Source organism: Aulonocara stuartgranti (assembly GCF_965226115.1).
Source record: "Aulonocara stuartgranti genome assembly, chromosome: 11".
In the NCBI taxonomy this organism is placed as follows: domain Eukaryota; kingdom Metazoa; phylum Chordata; class Actinopteri; order Cichliformes; family Cichlidae; genus Aulonocara; species Aulonocara stuartgranti.
In genome coordinates this window covers 1,948,458-1,968,828 of record NC_138947.1, presented here as the reverse complement: position 1 = coordinate 1,968,828, position 20,371 = coordinate 1,948,458, and the positions used below count along the sequence as shown (strand labels likewise).

The 20,371-nt window shown below is 42.8% G+C and overlaps 1 protein-coding gene and 1 long non-coding RNA gene across 2 annotated transcripts; one reads left to right on the top strand and one right to left on the bottom strand.

The window, feature by feature from the left end:
• Positions 1-1,084: 1,084 nt before the first annotated feature.
• LOC309716663 (uncharacterized protein) lies at positions 1,085-6,785 on the bottom strand. The gene is made up of 4 exons (XM_082550602.1): positions 6,640-6,785; positions 4,594-4,656; positions 4,177-4,349; positions 1,085-2,164 (listed from the first exon to the last, which is right to left on the bottom strand). Exons 1-4 carry the CDS (start codon positions 6,680-6,682, stop codon positions 1,994-1,996), a joined length of 450 nt encoding a protein of 149 aa, XP_082406728.1. The 5' UTR covers positions 6,683-6,785; the 3' UTR covers positions 1,085-1,993.
• A 4,783-nt stretch (positions 6,786-11,568) lies between these two features.
• Positions 11,569-19,658, top strand: LOC309716672. Its single transcript, XR_014279499.1, has 3 exons — positions 11,569-11,713; positions 12,879-13,078; positions 19,455-19,658. It is a non-coding gene; the product is annotated as an uncharacterized lncRNA (long non-coding RNA).
• Positions 19,659-20,371: the final 713 nt, after the last annotated feature.

Genomic DNA, 20,371 nt, shown 5'->3' with positions numbered 1-20,371 from the left:
CAGGGCAAACCTCCGCCTGCCCCACTCCTGCTAAACAGGTGAAAATAGATCAACAGGACCGCTGAGTCTATTTGAAAGACTGAGTGTAAACACAAAAAAATATTTTATTTTATGTGCAGAAAATAGGTTTAAATGTTAAACAAATTTCTTCCAGTCAGAGAATGTTGTATATAATTTAATGTTTGCTTGATGCATAAAGTTAGATGAGTAATAAATAAATAAAACTAGTTTTAAAAACCATTTGATTACATTTTGTATGATGGATTATGCAGAAAAAGTAGAATTGGGCTGAAAGATCTATCGCTTTATCACCTCTTCAGGTTGTAACTAAAAAACTAATTACTTTTGAAAATAAGTATCAGTAAAGTAACAGGATTACTTTTGGGGGGAAGTAATCAGTAATTAGTTACTGATTGCATGGCGCCATCTGCTGGCCAAACCTTCACATTGCACTACAAGAATAAAGACTATGTAGTGTGCATCCTGGTAACTGTGGCTTGTTTACAGACTCTAATATACTGTGTGGAAATGTACAGACGATTGTTTGTTTGTTGCATTCAGTAAGACCTGAAATTAGAGACTGCACTTCTATACAGTCAGATTTCTTCCAACCAGACCAGCTGCCCCCTGCTGGCCTGTAGAAAGAATGCAGATTCAAAGCTTCACGTTCAGATGCGCCAACGTCCATCCTTTTTTTACAGCCTATTTGTGACTTGGCCGCCATAGCAGTGGGTATCAGTGTGTTTACAGTTTTGTTTACATGTGAACAAAAAGAAGAACAGGACTGTAACTACATGCAACCAAAGACGTGATTGGTCAATGCATGTGGACTACAAATAAATATGTATATAAATGAATAAAAGCATCTTTCACCATTTTTGTTCATTTAGCCAATTTTTTGCAATAAGTCATCCTCGGCTCGCTGTGTCCACAGAGGACGTGTCCACCTATAAAAGTGTGAGGGCTCAGCAAACTCCAACCCCTCCACCACTGAGGATGTAGGCCCATCCTTCCTGTCCACTCAGTGAGCCGATACACACCAACGTTGATTTTCTCACAAATAATTATTCTTATAAAAATTTAGTCGGCACACCGCAGTAGGATGTTATACTAAAAGCAGTCACAGGTTTATTAACATTGAGATGATCAGATGGTTTACAGTCAATAAAAACATGTTAGTAATATTCAGAGTGAATATAAATGATGTTAAAAACAAAACATCACAGTTTCAGCTAAGAGATGAAGTCTAAATGAGAAGTAATTTATAAGATTGTGTTAACTCCAGGATTACATTAAAAAAGACATTGATTAGCTAAAAACATCCTTGTTCCATGTTTTTGTTAGAGTGCAGTCATGTCGGTGACCTTTCCCGCTGCTCGACTTCACCTACGGAGGACCAAAGCTGACTTTAGAGAACCTTGAAAATATTATTTCAGTATTTTATGATTCGAGATCAGTTTGAGTCAGACTTCAACTTCCATACAAGCAGAACAGTGACTATAATTCTCCTTTTATCCATTTTCCCTATTTCATGTTGTGTTATTTTAGTATTATTATTGATAAATAAATTTACTATTTGAGTATTTTGTGGACATATTATTACTCATTTGTTACTTTTCAGTGTTACATATATTTTGCGATGTATTTGGTCAAGAACGTCTTAGCTCTGTAAATCGTTTTCATTTATGAAAGTTTAAATTATATTTATTTCTAAAAACATGTTGTCATTTACAAATGTGTTTATTCATTTGGCCTGTTTGTTTTTCAACAAGTCACCTTTGGTCCTCCGTATATTCGGTGGGTTTGAAACAGACTGCAGGTTATAACTCGTCTTTAATGCAAACAAAGTTTGAATATCACCAATAAAACTCTTCTTCTTTTGTGTCTTCATGTCCCACTGTTACCCTGCAGCGCCCCCCTGTGGTCTGCACAGAGAAACCCGGCAGGTGTGGTGTTTCTGGGCTCAGGTGTGGTGGCGTTTTGGCTTCAGAGCTCACTGCAGCAGGCAGGTGCACTTGGTGCCTTTCTCTTTGTGCATGGTGCCGAACAGCTGAAGGGCCTGGTTGTTGATCAGCTTCCAGAAGTTGTCGAAGGAGATGTTCTGGCCGCTCTGCACACCCATCTGCTCCAGGACCTTACCCAGGCCTTCTTCATTCTCCACCGTCTGCAGGCAGGAAACAGCAAGTCAGTCAGCACTGCTGGAAACACTTAGTGGAAACTCAGGGGAGCGTGATCTCAGGCACAAAGCACTCCAACAACTCTGGTCCAGAATAACAGAGAGGAGGATGTGACCTGCTTCATTACTGTTAGCATGAAAGAGTTTTATTTCATATTTTTTGCTTCTCTTGTATGCTTAAGCATCCATCCTCTTCCCATTATCCTTTTCAGGGTTGTGGGGGGGCTGGAGCCTATCCCAGCTGTAATGTTAATTCAATATTTTTAACATAATACTGACTCTAATCACTTTTTCCTTTCTTTTCATGCAAAGTGTGTTTTAAGCTTGTTTTAAGACTTTAAAAACAACGTTGAGCTGTCAGTGCACAAAGACTCGATTAGTCTGATTGTTACCTAACGTGGGACGTTCTGCTGACTGATGGCAGTTCGCTGAAGAGAAGCCCAGAATTAAATCACCTCTGCGGCGCCCTCTGCTGTGCAGATGACTGCATTTACAGTTGGTTTCCAGGTGATGCAACAAAAAGCAGAATTCTTTACGACAACTTTCAGAAATATCATCAAACTTTAAGCTAAAGGAATCAGTTGCTTTGTCATTTCCAGAGATGGGCAGTAACGCGTTACTGTAATCCGATTACTTTTTTCAAGTAACGAGTAAAGTAAGGGATTACTATTGCAAAAACTGTAATTAGATTACCGTTACTTTCCCGTCGGAACGCTGCGTTACTGCGTTACTAAAACCGTGATTTTTTTTTTTTTCTTTTTGCGAGAATGTCTCATGACAGTGACGTAAGCGAGTGCGACGTTCGTGACAACAGCTGTGTGCAGATCAACAATGGATCACATATCGAGTGCAGAGAGAGTATGAGCGTGCAGCGTTTAAAGCGTGGAAGTACTGACCTTACTTTGAGTTTGATTCCATAAAAAGTGACAAAAACATTAGTGTCCGCTGTGCGTGGGAAGAAAACTTCTTTTTACAGCGAAAAAAACCCCTAAACTTCCAACAAGCACCGAGTAGCTACGACGTGATGGGAAACTCACAGAGAAACTCGCGGATTCTTCCACTGACCGCGGCACACTTGCACCAGGGTAAACCTCCGCCTACCCCACTCCTGCTTTACAGGTGAAAATAGAGCAACAGGACCGCTGAGTCTTTGACTTTATTTATTTTCTGCTGTGTTTTACTTGCATCTATTTGAAAGACTGAGTGTAAACACACAAAATATTTTATTTTATGAGCTGGAATGTGCAGAAAATAGGTTTAAATGTTAAACTAATTTCTTCAAGTCAGAGAATGTTGCATATAATTAAATCTTTGCTTGATGCATAAAATTAAAAGATTAAAACTAATAAAACAAGTTTTAAAAAGAGACTTTTCCATTTGATTACATTTTGTATGATGGATTATGCAGAAAAAGTAGAATTGGGCTGAAAGATCTATCGCTTTATCACCTCTTCAGGTTGTGAATCATGTTTTTAACTGATTACTTTTTACAAGTAACTTGACCAACGCTGGTCATTTCTAATAAAAGCATGTTGGAGGATCAGTGTGAAATCTAGTTCGGTTGTAGACATGAAGGATTTTTTATTTTAGGAATGATTTGATTGGGAGTATAAAAACAAAGTCTGTTTCTCAGTTGAAGCCCTCAGCGTGGACTGGGATGGATAAATAAGTGACAGAAAAATCAGAGTTTTGCTGACTTTGTTCCAAATAAGGTTTTAAACCCAAAGCACAACAAAAACACTTCAACTTCTACCATCTGTGCAGATTTCCTTTCAGGACTTTCTGAGGACTGTCTCCGTCATAACGTCTCTGATCTGCAGTGAGCATTCCCGAACACGTCAGACGTCACCGAGGACGCATATTATTCCAGCCCCCACGCTTAATTAACGAGGAACAGACGCATGTTCTCCTGCAGTCTGCTTACTTGGTTAAACAGCCTTTGTTTGGAGACCGAGTTAAATGATTTGTGATTGGAAGACGAGCTGTGATGTCATCAGTACCTTGGCAATTGCCGGCATCTGACTGGAGATCATGGACTGGAACTGGGTGGTGTTCATGGTCGGTCCGTTGTCTGCAGCTTTGTGAAACTCGGTGACCAACGTGTTGAGGGCCAACTCCAGCTCTGATAGGGCTCTCATAGGGCTCGTGGTGTATTCACCAGCCTCACAGTGTTCTACGTGCATGCAAACACACACTCACACACATTTTCCACATGCTTGACTTTTGTTGCCATGATGCCAGGCATCTCAATGAGACTTTTTACCTGGATAAATAAAGGACTAATAATAATAAAATGCTGCTGCAGGATCATATGTGAATATTCTTTGGTTAAAAAGCTCAAAGCAGGAGATCCTGGTGCAGATACAGATAAATAAAATAAGGTTTGCTGGAGGTTCCCACGCCACCGTCTGAGTTACCTGCTGACTCAGGTTGTCTCCTGATGCTCCTGTCGCTTCCATGTTGCTCAGCAAAGTTGCTTCCTGAAAGACAGAAGCTGATGAAGTCCGGCAGCTATGATGAGAACATTTGTGGCGTTGGTGATGTGCCAATCTAATATGTGAATCAGTAATCAGTCTGATCCTGACACAAAAAGCTAGATCTGACATTGGTGACATGGTTCCCCTTTACTTTACCAGGCGACAGCAGCAGCTAGCGGGAGCGCTAACATAGCACGGAGGAAGTGATCCAAAGAAGCAGGTTCAACAAACTCTAAAATCAGAAACTCTTTGTTTTTGGTTCCAGAAAGGCTGATCACAGATTATGTGCAGGAGTAAAGAAAGTCATCATCAGTGGAGCTCTGATCCCAGGATTCCCCACAGCAAAGAGTAAATAAGGAGCGGAGCCTCCATGTTAGTCTTTGGACACAGTGCGCACCGTGATGTTCATCTTAATCAGGACGGGCTCGGGTCACTGTCATCATCATAAACATCCGCAACAGTTTATCAGCGTTTCAGTTTCTTAATCAAGTTTCATGTTGCCGACGGACGCCACAGGCTGTTTTTATAACACACTGTCTTTACTGTTTTATAACTTTATCTCATTTCAGCCTTCAGTGACAGACGGCAGCTTTCTCACAGACACGTAACTGAAAAAAATACAATTTGAATTTAAAGTTTTGTCTGTAAAGACAAACAAGCTGTAGGAAATTTCAAATCAATGTCTACATGTTGGTAATTTACATTTGAAATAGTTCAGCACAGTTTTGGAAGGATGGTCTCGTTAAATACAAACAGCTTACAGATCGTGGACAGAATAACAGTACGATCAGCTGTGATCAGATCCTGATCAGATATCATGCAACTGGATCCAGGTTGGAGTCTCCTGCCGTGTAGTCGGACCTACTGAGACTGATTTATGTGATTTATATTAATTTAAGAGACTGAATCTTTCAAAATGTTGAATTTATGAACAAATCGATACAAAATGTGAACACAGTGAAACTCACTTTAATCTCATTTCAGCCTCATCTTCACTCAGTGACGCAGGTCGTCCAAAGGGGGCACAGATATACGTATATATACCCTCACTGTGTTTACAGCCCCTTGCTGCACTTTAAGAAAATCTTCCAAGTGAACAGACTAAGCTCAGACAGTCTGTTACCATGGCAACTGACTCAGAGTTCACTCTCTTTAACAGTAAACCTGAGTTTCGCTCATCTGAGAGCTGCTATTAACGGTATTTGTAGTTTGAACGCTGATCATGAGTCTGCGCTCATGTTTGTGCGATGGTGCCGTTTTGTTGGTCACACAGCTGCAGCGTTCGTGCAGTCGCGTGGAGGACAGCGCAAAGGTTTCTGACTGCAACGCTGCTGCAGATGGACAGAAACAACTTCCTGGGAAACATCGTCCATTACGTCAGAGTCTGACCCCGCAGCTCTTGTAATAAAGGTCCATATGTGGCCTCTGCGGGCCCTCCAGAGCTGAGTCCACATACTACAGCAACCACGCTGCCACAGAAACAACCGCAACTCAGCGCGTCTCCTCTGAGCCACATCTGACACTGGGCTTCGTGGGTTTGTCACCCTCAAGTCCACCCTCACGGGAAAAACCGTTAGAGCCACACATAAAACACACGCAGGCGTGTCTGTGGAGGATCTCGGTCATCCAGGTCATGGAAGTTTCACCTCTCATCAGTCCTTCAGTTACAGGGTTTAGCGTGTCTCCACTAGTCACGTCACGGAGCGCGTGCCTGAGGGCCAAGGTGAGCCGAACATCATGTAAACACAGAGGAGCGTCCCAAACACCGCCATGACGTCATCGCGCGGGAAATGGAGTTTTTGCTTCCCACGGTCGCCAAGTGCTGGCTCGGGGCGTGGTCTGACGAGTGGCGCCGCGATTTGGCGCTGTGTAAATAAACCTGAGCTGAGCTAGACCCGGACCCGAAACGCCGCTAAGGGGGCCGAGAGCCCCGTGTCAGAGACCAGCTCCGACACCGGAGGTTCAGCCGAGATGTCATGGACTCACCGTCACCGTCCGCTCCATCCACAGACACGCACACCGTCGACATTCACGGTAACACGAGTCCTCCCGGTTTAGCCTGGAACCAACAAGAACCGTTACAAACACAACACAGATATAACTTCCGCCCCGCTTCTTCTTCTGGTCCGCGCAGGTGACGTCCCGACTGTGAGCGTATTACCGCCACCTGCTGGTCGTCACCGGAAACCTGTGGTATTTACAGACCTGCTGCAGGTTTGGGAAACAGCGGAGCGTCAGAAACACGTTTATACACTCATCGACCACTTTGTTAGGTACACCTCGCTGCGTATGGAACGCCAGGACTGCCATAATGAATTAATTAAATACACCATTAAATAATTAATTAAATGTGTCAATAATTAATTAAAATTGGAATTAATTAATTAAATAAATAGTTATGACACATGTAATTAATTAATTATTGACACATTTAATTAATTATTTATGTATTTCACATTTTAATTAATTATTGACACATTTAATTAATTAATTATTGACACATTTAATTAATTATTTATGTATTTCACATTTTAATTAATTATTGACACATTTAATTAATTATTGACACATTTAATTAATTATTTAATGATATATTTATTTATTTCATTTTGGCAGTCCTGACGCCTGGCTCTCGTCATGAAATAATTTTATCTGTCAGCCTCACCCATCAAACTCAGGGGGCGGGGTTAACGCTGCCCATGCAGCTTCTCTAACATTTGATTGGTTGCCGTGCAAAGTAAGTCAAAACAGGTCGATCCTAGATAATCGATTGCTTGTGTAGACTTGGGGCAGCCAGTTATCCCAGAATGCAGATCAAATCACAGGCAGCAATGGTGGTGGTGTAGTTTTAAAATACCCCGTTTTTCTGTCACCAGCTACACTTTTAACAGTGTTTTAGCCGCGAATGTCGCGCCGTATGTCTGGTCAGGTTGTCAACATAGAACATGTTTGCAAAAGTGCTCAGATGTTTTCAGAGATTTCACTAGCTCTGCTAACAGTTAGCATGCAGAGTGCACCGAGGGGGTTACGTTAACCGGTTTGTTTACATATTCCACTCTCCGTGTTCCACATGTTGCATTCGCAGATTCTCATTTTCACCGAACGATCGTCTCTTTCCGCCTGGTCTTGTGTCTCTGTGCTTCTGTAACATAAAGAACGAGCTGACATTTTTCTCACGAAACCAGCGATCAGCTCAACAGACCCTCAGTTTACCTGCATGCATCCTCCTCCTCATCTGTCAGCTGTTTAACACCTGCTGCTAATTCAAGAAACACGCCTAGTTACCTGGTGATAGTCACAGTTTAACTGGGCAGCCGGTGCTCGATATAAAGCAATGTCAGCGCATTTTTCTGCACAAGATAAGTAAATATAGTGTTTTCCCCGAGCGCAGAGCTGCTGGAGCTCGTTTCCTTACAGAGCACTTTATAGGCGAACAGCTTCATCAGCGGCTGATGTCCAATCACCGGCACACAGCTTTCAAACCTCAGCTGAGTTTTAGCTCTCAGTGGTTAAACGCTGGACTTCATTCACTCAGGTTCTGTCTGTCGGGTCACGTTTACTTCGCTGTTTTATTTACAACTGAGCAAATCGGTTTGGCTGAGGTTAAAGTTACGTTTCATAACTGCATAGTTTCACAGACGTTTAATGGTTCACTGGCACATGTGTTAGACTGAACTATCATCTAAATATCATCTGTTTTTTAATAGTTATTCAACTGTATTCTAAGCACCAGCTGTCTGTTAGAATGTGATTTTTTTTCTCTCTCTGTTGGCAGAGGTATAAAAATGCGCAGGAAAATCTGACGTGCATGGCGAACTTCACCGACGATATTTAGGGAGGAATAAACACACATCAAACATAAATGAACCATTTGCCTGTCTCCATAATTGAGAGCATTTTCTCTTCTTATATCAACACTCTCTCTCTTTTGCTTTTTCGGTCATGTTATGTTTACCTGTCAAAGGCTTGTTACAAACTATGAAACACATTGTGCAGACTTCTGGATGTTAGAAGAAAACTAATACTGCTCATGAATGAGACTAAAGGCAGGAAGGTGTCCTTTAAAACTAAACATGTTAATAGGACCTCCCTGTTTATATCATAGTTTATGATATAGCACGTGTATTTCAGTAATAGCCTGCTGAGGCCACTATACGTGCTGGCCTCATATCAAATGTGAAGGCAGACTGAGTCTATGTTTGACGTTTGTTTATATCTAATCTTCCTTTTCAAACATTTAAACAGCAGCGAGTCTGCAGCTGAGGGAATACAAATTCAAATTGTCGGAACAGGTTTGCTCGTTTCTTGGATTCATTTGGTGATTTATTAAATGTATAACTGTTATTCTAATCTGCTGCTGAGTCTCTTACACTTTTCTTTATGCTGTATATTTTCACGTCTCTGGAATAGTTGGCAGTTAGATAGTCAGCTGGGAAACTCATGGAGCTGAGGATATCGTGGATATGCTGACCTCGCTGCGTGGTGTACAGAGCGAGGTCAGCATGATTAATATTCACAATAAAAATATTAGCCGAACATCATGAAGTCTGTATGTGTTTCATAGTGTCGAACAACCTTTGTACAGTTAAAGCCAGCAGTTACTACATGACGGAAACACCAACGTTATCTCTTTTATGTGTTTATACACAGGTCACGCTGATTACTGAACAAAAACCCAAAGATCAGATGTTAAACAGATTTATTTGCTCTCTCTCCTCCTTAAACATTGTGGCATGAATAAGGCACGGCGGGACCACGGAGCGACGTTCAGAGCCAACTTTATTTGATTCACATCACACCACACCACCACCAACCCCTGAGTCCCCGTGTTTTAACACGGCGGGCGTGATTGCGGATGCCGTGCAGGTGCGTCCGCACGGCCCCGCAGACCACGCCCCACCACATACCCCCATCGCCCGATTGAGGCCGGGGAGTGATCCGGCCGAACCTACTCCCCCCCGCGAACTGGGGCGAGACTCGGCCCCTACACATCGGCGCCCCAGCCCCCGACCAAGCGACGGGGAAGCGTCCGTTCTGGTGGCCGCCCGCGCATCCAGCGGCAACGGCGAAGCTGGTCCGGAGGTCGGCCGCGTAGCAAGCGGACACGGCCCCACCGGCATGGCCGTGTGCTCCTGCACACAGGCGGCTGGGCAGACGTCAGGCGCGCAGAATCGACTGGTGGCAGCGAGGCTGGACTAGCCAGCCCGCCGATCCCCGGCCTAGCGGGGCTGTCCCGCTCCTCTGCCTCCAACTCCGGCTGCACAGGCTGCCCTGGAGCAGGGACCTCCGTCTCCCCGCACAGCTGCTCCGCCACCGCCTCCGCCACTCCCGTTTGGAGCGGCTCCCCGCACTGCGCCTCCGCCCCCAGCAGGCACCGCCCCTCGCCCCCCTCCGGGTGGAGCGACTCCTCTGCCTCCGGCAGGTGTAGACCCTCGCCCGCCTCGTCCTCGGCCTCCGATTGGAGCGGCTCCTCCACCGCTCCCGGCAGGAGCAGCCCTTCACCCGGCTGCTCCTCCTCCTCCGGCAGGCTCGGACCCCCGCGTGGCTCGTCCACCACCTCCGGCTGCCGAGGTGACCCACACGGCTCCTCCACTGTCCTCGAGACACACTTGTGGGGGTGGCGCCCAGGCCCAGAGCAGCGCTGCCAGCTCTGCCATCTTCCCCAGGTGGCGTTCGCTCTCCTGCCGCAGCTCCTCCTGTTGGCGACGCACCTCCGCCGCCTGCTTCCGCTGGGTGGCCGCTATTTCGGCCACCATCTCGGCCAGCTCTTTCCTTTCCTGGCTCTGGTAGGTACCCGCCATGCCGCCTCCTGGGTTTTGGCACCAATGTGGCATGAATAAGGCACGGCGGGACCACAGAGCGACGTTCAGAGCCAACTTTATTTGATTCACATCACACCACACCACCACCAACCCCTGAGTCCCCGTGTTTTAACACGGCGGGCGTGATTGCGGATGCCGTGCAGGTGCGTCCGCACGGCCCCGCAGACCACGCCCCACCACAACATGTTTTTAATGTTAGTTATAATTCAGAATTGGCGACTGAAACACGTAGGACACATAAGAACATCAGGAAATAAAACACCGATAAATATAACCTCAGTAAAAGAAGTCAGCGGGGGTTACTACAGCTGTGTACCGGGGCCTGCGCTTTGTCGGTGGGATTGCTTGCGAGGCGAGCGGGTCTATCCCACGCTTTGCCGTGAGACTGGGACGACATCTCCGAAATCATCGAAACACTTTTGCAAAGAGGCTGTATCTTGACAAACCGACCAGACACATGAAGATTAAACCACTACATTCTCGGCTAAAAAAATATTAAAACGGTATTTGGTGACACACAAACAGGGTTTTTCAAAGCTCAGTTCTGTTAGCTTCCACATGCCGGTTGTTGTGTGCAACAATGGCCACCAGGCCAAAGCAATGGTTTTGACTCGATCAGCGTTAACCCCGCCCCCTGAGTTTGATGGGTGAGGCTGACAGATAAAATTATTTCATGATGAGAGCCAGGCGCCAAGACTGCCAAAATGAAATAAATAAATATATCATTAAATAATTAATTAAATGTGTCAATAATTAATTAAATGTGTCAATAATTAATTAAATGTGTCAATAATTAATTAAAATGTGAAATACATAAATAATTAATTAAATATGTCAATAATTAATTAATTAAATGTGTCAATAATTAATTAAAATGTGAAATACATAAATAATTAATTAAATGTGTCAATAATTAATTAATTACATATATCATAACTATTTATTTAATTAATTAATTCCAATTTTAATTAATTATTGCCACATTTAATTAATTATTTAATGGTGTATTTAATTAATTCATTATGGCAGTCCTGGCGTTCCATAGGCTGCGAGTCCCTCACTAACATAAGGAAACACATTAGACATAAAAACACGTCATAAACATCAACCGTCACCTCTGTCCCGTTGTGTTGTTGTTATATTCATGGTGCTGGAAACCTTCCTCGGAGACGTGGGTCCACCACATCCCGGAGGTGCGCTGCTGGACTGAGATCAGGTGACTGTGGACCTTTCAACAGGTCAGTTTGCCCTCGTCTACCTGCCTGAATACACTGAGCTGCTGCCACGTGATTGGCTGGTTACATAATCAGGGCTCAACAGGTGTACCTAACAAAGTGTCCAGTGAGTGAATATATTGGATTTTAAATATATTTTATTTTGTTAATATATATATTTACCTTTTTAAATGTATTATTATTTAAATACATTTGAGATGTTAACATGTTTTGAAAGTAATTTTATGTATTACTCTAAGATAATTAGCAAATTAGTAAAATAGAGTTTATTACTGGGAAATCGAGGTGGATAATAAAGAAAAGAAGGGGCGTGTCCTGTCTGTTTTCACTGTATCACTTCGCACCAAATGCAAAGATGCTAAAAACACAATTTTTTTAAAAAAGATATCCTGATGTTACAACAAAACCGTGTCGGGCTGTGTCCTCAGTCTATAACAAGTTGAGCTTTTCTGCTCTTTCCAGAATTATAATAATTACAGCTTCACTCAAATATGGCTGAGGTGGTGAAGCAGCCCTGCAAACACACAAAACTCTGCTTCAGATTCAAATGAAGACACAAACCTGAGACCTGATGCAGCAGACGTGTTCAAGGTTTGATGCTGTGAGAAAAGCTTTAGTACACTCACAGACTAGAAGTGCAGAAGAAGGTCAGAGAGGATGAATGCACGAGCACAGCTTACAGGGTATCACCTCAGTCTGGTTTCATGGTTTCACACTTCATTCCCTCACCATGTGGTGGTTGATGGAGGTCAGTCTGAGGACTCTTTGCTTCTCAGATGAATTTGAATAAGGCAGATTTTTGCATAAAGAAAAGACTCCTGATATCTTTAACCAAATAAACCTTAATGAGCGCTTACCTTTCCTGATACTACATCTGGATTTACATAAATTACGATGACCTTCTGATAGAGGAGCAGATGTTTATTATCTGGACGGTTTTAACTGTTTCCAGTTCAGCAGACTGGATGCTTCTCTTCATGTCAGCCGTTTTCTACATTTTGTGGCTCTATGAAGACAAGCTCACTAGAAAGAGAAGTGAGATGAAACATTCACTGATTCAGTCATTTAGCATCTTCTTGTAGCCATGGAAACGATTGTTATTGTAGGACTCACTGGGTTCATCAGTTGCACAAAGCACAGAAACATGTGTCTCTCTTTCATATTGCAGCTGCTATCAGGCTCAGTACACAAACCTGAGCAACAGCATGAAGGTCGCCGCTCTGCTGGCATCAAACGCCTCTGATGAGGTCACCGTGCATGGAAATGGTTTGAACAGCAGCGGGTGTGGTCAGATGGCAGCAGTACCCAGCACAGACAATGGAGGTCGTGCTGGTCTGAAGCGAATCGTACCGATGGCGCAAACGTCAGGTAAATATGTGTGTTTTTGTCCTGTGTACTGTTTGTTTGTATACATGTCTTTCTTGCTGCTGTTACACCCAAATTTCCCCTTGTGGGACAATTAAAGGATTATTCTATTCTATTCTATTCTATTCTATTCTATTCTTTTCTAAATGGTTCAAACGGCTGTCGTGAAATCAATCCATGTAGAGCAGTGTCACAAACCATGGAAGCCCCAGAAAAGTGCAATGAAACGATGAGTTTATTAACAGCCCGGAGAAAACATCAACATATGTCTTCTGACCAAAATACATGTTGTGGACACTTATAAAGCAGTGGGGTACACGCCCCCCCCCCCCCCCCCCCCCCCCCCCCACGGCGTCAATGACAGATTAAAATAGGTTCCAGACATTAGTCACAGTTAATCGTACATCTTTAATAGCTATAACAGACATAGAACTTCTCTTTTCTATAACACCTTCCATACAAGGTAATAAACTTCAAGCCCTCAGGGTCTCTGAGGCTAATTATTGACTCTGATCATCTGTTACCAAGTAGAATAAAATATATTAAGACACCAAATGAGTTGAGGCCTCCGGCCGGACACATTCCTAGATTATATGTATTATATGTACTGTGAGCATGCATTGCAGTTATCCTTCTATGTTCTAGTTTCCCTCAGCATGGATCACCTGGACAGTCACGCCAGTGAAGCTTAAGACCCTCAATGAACCGAACATCAACTCAAAATAAGCACAGATAGGCAATGTGTATAAAATACTTCTAACCGTACCTGTAATAAAAGTTAACATAATGGAAGGATCCTCAAATGGACATCTTCAATAAACAGCTGTAATGCAGTATCAATACTGTGGGAAATATTATTAGATGAAATAATGCTGTAAAGAATGTTATTAATGCAGTTACAATGATGCAGATTATATGGCAGCAATAAAAGAATTTCTGTATCTCCACACGGCCCTTCATCACTCCGTCTGTGAGAGCGAGCACTGTGATGGTTTAGTCTGCACACTAGGACGGGATCAATGATTTATTCCCTGATTTTTTATTTTAGGTTACAAGCTGTAAAGATTCAGTGTTTGTCTGGATTTAAAATAATGTTACAGTCAAACAAAATGTTAGAGCTCTGGACAGAGTGCAGAACATGAATAATCAGTCTGTCTATGAGAGGTAACAGAGAACACGATAAACTATGTACTCGTGTTAAACTCGCGTTGATGATTGGGAGTCACTGGTCTTCATCCACTGACACCAAACACCAGTTCTGTATGGACCGCTAACCCTCACTGGTCTCATTGCTCTCCCGACTGATATTAAACTCCAGGTCTGCTCTGCTCCCGTCTCTTCCAACAAAGGAACCTCTGGATTTATTTCTGGGAATAAACTGTTCAAATACTGTGCAATCATCATCTGTTTTTAGGTTTGGGTATACTTTAAATACGACAAAGCTGTGTTTCTGTGCTTTTTCCATGAACATTTGGACTCATGGTTGCTGCTTATTATCAACTAACTGTATTTTTTTTATCTCTTTCAGAAAAATCGAACCCATTAAAGCTGTAATTCTCGTGCTATCAGCTTAATGCATGATTAAAAAAGATATTTAGCAACAGTAACAGATTTCCCTTTTTTGGTTATCCGAGGGTTCGAGTAAAGAGGTGATCGTACACAAGTCCTCACTGTGTTTCTGTATGTAGCCGGTGTCCACACAAGAAAAGACCAGAGCCACAGAGGCTCCATGTAAACATATTACTCAGTTATATGTGAGGGGGCAACAAATCATTAACAAACTGGTTTAAATACATCATATAAAGTATAACTGTTTTCCTGATCTGACTGGAATTTGATGGAGAAAGTGCAGCTTCAGGTTGTTTAGTTCAAACTTAACTGTTAATAACTGAGTGAAACTGGATACATCCATGAGGCATTTTCTCTTATCTTCTTGCTGAATGATGACATATGGACCTTTGTTGAGTCCAAGCTTCAGATGAGTTCATTTTAAACATTTTGAACATTCTTCAGTCTCCCCAGCATTTTATTGCCAACTCATATACAGCTCCTCTTTAAGTTAAATAAATTCATCATTTATTGAAGCGGGGACAGGTTTCTGTTCAGCAGTCAGACCGACAGAGAGTCAGAGCTGCGTCGCATTTATTACAGTTTACACAATACAACACAACACCTCCCACCATAAAACCCCCCAATGGTTCTAAGACAAGGCACTGTGTGTGTGTGTCTATGTGTGTCTATGTGTGTGATGGGGGTGTGTTTGTGTGACCTCCTGCTCACCAAAAGGGTCATAAAAGCAGGAAGCTTACAACACAAGAAGCAGATCTGTCAGACAGGATGTATCTGCAATAAAACCTCCCCCAGCACAGAGAGGCTGAGGTGGTCAGGATCAAAGGAATGTCTTGATCCTGCTGCTTAAACTAAGACTTTACAAATTTAAGAAACACAATGACAACATTCAACAATTTGACTTAACAGTTTGATTTTAAATTTGACTGATTTATTTTAAGAGGCTGTGCACCACAGGCTTTTAAGGTGTGTCTGACAATCTGAGCTCTGATTTAACTGAAGAATCAAAGTAGAATAATCAAAATCATGAAATGTATTCAAATTAGTTTTATTGGCGCCCTGTTTGCCATCATAACCCGTAAGTTGTGAAAAAGTAGAGGCGTGTAAAGTTGCTCTTTTATTTAGTTCATAAAATAAGATGAAAATTACAAATTTCATGCATTGAGAAAAACAGCTGAAGAAGAAAAATCATAGTTATTAAAAAGAAAATCATTTGCACCTGTTTCCTGACACCACAGCAGGACCCTCAAAGCAGAGCGTCACCCTGCTCAGGAGAGTCGTGATTAGAGGTCCAGCAACACTAATCTACAGAGTAATTACTTTTCAAACATTACACATACATATACTCGATTACTAACCCTAATATACACAATAATTTAGGAGCTAGCTACTGATATTTGTCAGTCAGATAACTTCTAAAGATTAAAAGACGTAATCGATTTATCATTAAAACATCAGCCAGTAATAATGAATACACAGATGATGTCACTTCCTGGTGTGCAGACTAAACCGCCACAGTCTTCCTTCTCACAGTAAGCGGCTGTCTCCTCCTCTCTGTGGAAAACCTTCCCATCAGGCTGCGTCCTCCACCTCAGCTTCACCTCCTCAGTGACTCCTTGCTCCACCAGCTTCTCCCTCACCTGAAACACAGTTTGCACACATTATGACAGTGTGTAAAATCAACAAGTGTTTGAAACCTGATGAAGACACAGTGACTGATTTATAACCAGCACAATCACCGAGGAGTCTGAAAATACCAGGATCACTGAACTTTCATTCTTAAATTCTTGAATTCATGACAACACTGTTGTCATTGACTATTTTCTTTCTTGCTGACTGAGGACATGCAGACAAGAGGAAAATGCCACCAAATGATCCTCTGGTTTTTTAGTTTAAAGATGCAAGAGGCTGCAGTTTGGTGGGGCTCTGCTGCAGCTCTGCAGCAGGAACAGGGTGTCGTGTGTCCTCTGACCTGCTGCAGGATGGACTCTTGCACTGCGGGGTCGTTCAGGTCTGCAGAGCCCGCTCTCAGCTGAACCTTCACCCTGCGCTGCAACACTGGAGTTTGGACATCTGCAGAGAAACAACAAGCCGATCAGACCTGGAGGATCAGGCTCTGCAGTAACAGTGAGCACAGACTCACCCTGGTAGCAGAGGAAGGGGTGGGTATTATCGCATGGCTGGAAAAGCAACGATGATGATGATTGGTCCACCATCACACAGTCCCCATCTCCTGATTGCAAAGTCAGAGGCAGGAGCTGGACGTCGCTGCCATCGGACCACTCCCAGCTGTTGCTCAAACCAATCCAGGCATATGACAAAGAGGGAATCAGCCATCTATTTCCATTCACTGAATAACTATCATACATGTCTGACGCCAGCAGAGTCACGATCTCCGTGTTGTTCACCACACTGTTGACGGTGCTCAGGTCTGTGTACCTCTCCCTGCAGTAGGACCGAGCGCCATGAAAGCTCCTCGAGTCCTGCACCAGGATGTAACGGCCAGCATCACCTGGAAGAGAAACGAGCAGACAGAGTCAGAGCACAGGCTGGAAATGTTCACCAACAACATTCGCCTTTTTTAAACTACAAACTGATATTTTTAAGAAATGCTGATCATGATATCTTTTCTTCGACTAAATGTGTTTTAGTTGTACATAATAATATAAATATATAAATATATCTATCTATCTGAGAGACTATTGTTCCTTCGTCGTGGTGCTTTTAGGTGCCGATGCCACTCACCGCTGTAACAGATGAAGTGCTTCTCTTCTGAACAGTCTCTGGTCGACCAGAATCCCAATGCAGATACCGTCACACACTTCCCCACACCAGGCTCGCCTGTGCCCCAGTTTGTGAAGGTTGATTTACCTGTTCCAGTATAAGACCACTTCCAGACCCTGAAGAGTCCGATCCAGAATTTTTGACTCCCCACCAGCCGTTGAGCCGCCATAGTTTCGTCTTTGCTGGTGAAGGTGGCGAGATCGGTGTACTTCTCTCTGCAGTAAAGCTGAGCTTCGGTCCAGGTCTTTGACTGAGTGACGAAGTGGAACTGTCTGTCGCACTGACCAGACTGAAACTGGCAAACGACCACATAACCTGAGAGACGACACAAGAGACAGCCCTGACTGCAAAAACACACGCCACCCAAAACGTCACCGATTATTCTGTGCCAGGAAAACTTCCGTTTATCGCTTTGACTCAACAAACTCTGCTCGTCTCCACTGATAACTGTGAATCGTTTTGATTTATTAACATCTGAAAAACCAAAGTGGTCCACAGGCGATCAACCACACAAAGTTTGATATTTTTGGCAATTAATTATTTTATGTCTGTTCAGGTATTCCACTCTTCTGCAGTCGAATAAAGAAGTCGTGAAAATAAAATTTCTCCAGATCAAAGTAAAATTAGCTCCAGTATACCTTCCTGGTTATACTGGAGGGAGTTTTTTCTTCCCACTGTCACCAAAGCGCTTGCTCACAGGGATCATCTGATTGTTGGGGTTTCTCTGTGTTACTGTAGAGTCTTTAACCAACTGTTGCTGTGATGTGGTGCTGTATAAATAAAACTGAACTGAACATTAGCTGCAGTTCCAGCAACAGAGTAAACCTCAAAACATTTATGCAATTTCTGCATCACTAACTGAATCTATATAAATTCCAGTGGCAATACAACACCAGCTGTTTGTGATGGCATAACGTCACAGCTTCATTCAGTCATGTTGGTGAGATACACTGAAATCAGGCTGTAAATAAAAGAATCAGTAAAACGTGGCACTTTACACAGACGCCACACATAACCTGCTCCAGACCAAGTTATGTGTTTATCATCAGTTGCTATGGTGATCTAGCAGGTGAAAAGATGAAAACAAGAAACTGACTTTAAGCTTGATAATCACACTCTCACCTCGTAGCACACAGTTTCAGTTTATTGTGGTTTGAGGCCGACAGGTCGCCACATATCCTTGTAACTAAATGTGTGAGAGTGAGACATGTTTGCTGACCTGAGAGCAGCAGGAGGAGCGCTTCACCACACTTCATGACGGACAGCTCGGAGACTGTAAGCACTTCTTCTGCAACCATTTCATCATGGACACAAAACGTCATCAGCATAGAGGGACACTTCTTTATTGTTACTGAGTTATTTCTCACTGTAAACTGTCAGCGTGTTCCTTTGTGGGAGTCTGAAGACATTATTTTCATGTGTTTAGCATCACATTCCTGTGATACAGGAAGGAGGATAATCACAGGCCTTAAATCAACCCTGGCATTACTCCTGTTTGTTCTCCAAATTGGGACGATTAATGATAGATGGGACCTTCTAGTCTACAGTTCCACAGTGACACTGACCTATCCCACCGGCTGACAGCAACAGCTCTGTCATGAACTTGAAACAGTGTTAAATTCCTGTTAAATCACTCAAACCAGACTTGAAGAACCAATGTGGCCCAATGAAGCCAATGTACAGATATTACAGACTGAATGATTCTTCCATCAACATGAATTATTACTCATCACTTCACATGAATATGAGACAAAAGAGAATCTCAGAACGTACCTGCAGTGAGGAGATGGGGTCAGCGTGTTTGTCCACGAGACACCCAGACTGTCCCTCTAAATATACATCTGTCCCTCCCTCCTCTTCCTCCTCTCTCAGAAAGTCATCAATAACTATGTAAAAACCCGGCACATGTTCTTAGACATATAGAAGTGTTCATTAAAGTCTATTTGGTTAAAAGATTTATGGAGTCGTTTCTGAATGCAAAAACAGGCATATAAATCTGAAGTTGACTTATTCACACTCATTTCAGATGCAAACGACTCGCCGATCAGAACAGGCTGTGACTGAGGTCAAAGGTGTGAAGCTGTTAAATCAAAGAGATGGAAGATAGAAACTGTGAGCAGGACGTTGGGTCAGTTGATTTATTTTACTTCTCTCTTCAGTTTTACTCCATTAAAATGAAGTTGTATTAAAAGCTTTTGAATCTTATCATCATTTGTCAGTACAGACGGAAATCTTGGCATCTTCATTTGAATCTAAAGCAGAAGCATTTCGCGTGTTTGCATGGATACAGCACAGTCTCTCTGCCTCACCACTTTGTGGTTATTTGAGTAAAGCTGTAATTATATTATAACTCTGATAAAAGAGTGTTCAGATTCAACTCTTCATCTAAAATGATCTGTGCTGACCGACTGAAGACACGTTTTACATCTAACTTCTAATTGTACTGATTTGGCAGTTTTTATATTACAAATATTTAATATTAAGAATTTATTTTTTTCCTGCTTCTTGATTGTTACAATTCTCTGTAGTAATCATCACGTTGGCATCTTTTGTTTCAGTCAGGTTTCAGAGCTCATCACAGCACAGAAACAGCTTTAGTGAAGGTTACAAATGATCTTCTTATGGCCTCTGACAGTGGACTCATCTCTGTGCTTGTCCTGCTAGACCTCAGTGCAGCGTTCGATACTGTCGACCATAATATCCTATTAGAGCGATTAGAGCAGCTGTAGGTATTACAGGTACTGCACTGCAGTGGTTTGTATCATATCTTGTTTGTTTTTTTGTTTTTTGTTTACAAATTTCAACTGTAGTACATTCCAGTACATTATCGATCACCATCGTCATCTTATCCACCACATTGAATTTCAAGATTTGTCCACATACAAGGCCACTCCTCCTCCTCCTTTGTTTCGCCTGGTTATAAATGTGAATTCATAACCCTCC

Excerpts from the sequence above, each read along its gene's own strand:
- LOC309716663 (XM_082550602.1), bottom strand. The coding sequence starts at position 6,682 with ATGTCGACGGTGTGCGTGTCTGTGGATGGAGCGGACGGTGACG. Across the intron at positions 4,350-4,593 it reads GAGACAACCTGAGTCAGCAG|AACACTGTGAGGCTGGTGAA; the intron begins GTAACTCAGACG and ends GCATGCACGTAG. Across the intron at positions 2,165-4,176 it reads AGATGCCGGCAATTGCCAAG|ACGGTGGAGAATGAAGAAGG; the intron begins GTACTGATGACA and ends TCCTGCCTGCAG.